The 1,466-nt window shown below is 58.0% G+C and overlaps 1 protein-coding gene across 1 annotated transcript; it reads left to right on the top strand.

Annotated features, from left to right (window-relative positions):
• Nucleotides 1–274: 274 nt before the first annotated feature.
• On the top strand, nt 275–1,401 carry PPTG_25002 (hypothetical protein). Its single transcript, XM_008919123.1, has one exon. The coding sequence runs from the start codon at nt 946–948 to the stop codon at nt 1,285–1,287; it is 342 nt and encodes a 113-aa protein (XP_008917371.1). The 5' UTR covers nt 275–945; the 3' UTR covers nt 1,288–1,401.
• Nucleotides 1,402–1,466: the final 65 nt, after the last annotated feature.

Below are 1,466 nucleotides of genomic sequence, written 5' to 3'. Positions count from 1 at the left end.
TTCGGAGTGACAAAGCCCGGAGTCCGAAGCCGCAACCGCGTCGACGTAGCGAAAGATGCCTGTAACGGATGGGGTGCTGAGCCACAGATGACCATCGGACGGCGCCGACGCCCAGCTTGAGGGCAACGCGAGTACAGAAACCGAAAGCGGCACCACAGTCCAAACTCCAGCGAGCAAGGCGGAGCCATCAAGGGCGAAACGCTGCAATCCTGAGTTGGGCCAAGCCCGATTTCTGGTCGTCGCAGGGCCCGGTTTCTCGTCAAATTAGGCAGCAGATCGAAGAGGATTGGGCGCTTGGCTCTGCCCTCCCTGCTGGGGAACAGCGATGAGTGCGCGAAAAAGCCGTCGGCGCGACAAGTAAGGTGAGATGTAGTACACGGATAATAGCGTCCGATCGCGCGTCCTGCTTGTCTCTCTTCGGTGCACACCGAGTGCTGCTGGCAGCGTTTAACGCCGCTGCAAACCCGTCCTGCGCCAATCGCGCCGTGGTAAGAGAGAGCGAGATGGCTGCAACGCAAAGGGCAGAGGCGCCACGTCGCGACTCGACAATAGCGTCCCGCCCGTCTTCGACGCCGAAAAACCGGCGTCAAACAAGTTAAGAGAACGGCACCATTTCCGGGCCGCGCTTGCTGGCCAGTCCTGCAGTCTCCAATGCAGACGAGTCCCGCTTCAAAGTCTCCGCTGCGCTGCTTCGGCCTTGTCAACCAAGGCAGACGAAGCAAGGTCCCTCCTGTTTGGCGTGGCTCTCCTTCCCGGGCACCGGCTGCGCCGCTGAGCAGCGTAGGAGCGAACGCTCCTACGCTCAGCGTTGGCAGTGCCAACTTGGCATAGCAGCGGCGAACAAGCACCGGCATGGCATGATTCGTGCCAGTGAATTCATAGTGTTGGTTGGTGTAAACCGAGGGAATGCACTTGTCTCCGAGATCTGAAAAGCGATGACATCGGATGTGTGGTCAGCGAGGTTCTTCTGCGTGTTTGGCAAACACTGTTTGCCGAGCGGGAATCAGCCGCGTCGGTGTGGACACTGTCCACTGGACAGCAGGGCCTGATCGAGCCACCGGCACCGGCAAGCACTGGCGATTCCGGTGCTTGCCGCATGCCCCTTGCGTGAAATTACTCCCTGGTCGATCCATTCTGACGTTGCGTAACGAGGACTTACACAGCGACTTCCCTAGCTGCCTTGCTTTACGGTACCGTTTAATCGAGTGTTTCTCGACTATGTCGATGCTGCTGCAAAGCCGTATTCCTCACTTGATGCCATTGCCGCTTCTGTCGCTAGAGAACTGAGCGTGACAGGCTGCCAGCGTGTTCACTACATGCACACGGTAGCAAGTGATATATCGGATCCGCTAACTAGCATCATATCATATTGTAGTCTCGGAGCTGGCTCGTCAACCCGGCACTGATGTTGAAGCAAATGCAAATGAGTCAGGCACTGCGCGCTGCCACTGACCGACTGTTGATAC

This window comes from Phytophthora parasitica, assembly GCF_000247585.1.
Source record: "Phytophthora parasitica INRA-310 unplaced genomic scaffold supercont2.515, whole genome shotgun sequence".
Taxonomy (NCBI): domain Eukaryota; phylum Oomycota; class Peronosporomycetes; order Peronosporales; family Peronosporaceae; genus Phytophthora; species Phytophthora nicotianae.
Note: the sequence above shows the minus strand (reverse complement) of the source record. Positions and strands in the feature narration are given on the sequence as shown.

Excerpts from the sequence above, each read along its gene's own strand:
- PPTG_25002 (XM_008919123.1), top strand. The coding sequence starts at position 946 with ATGTGTGGTCAGCGAGGTTCTTCTGCGTGTTTGGCAAACACTGTTTGC.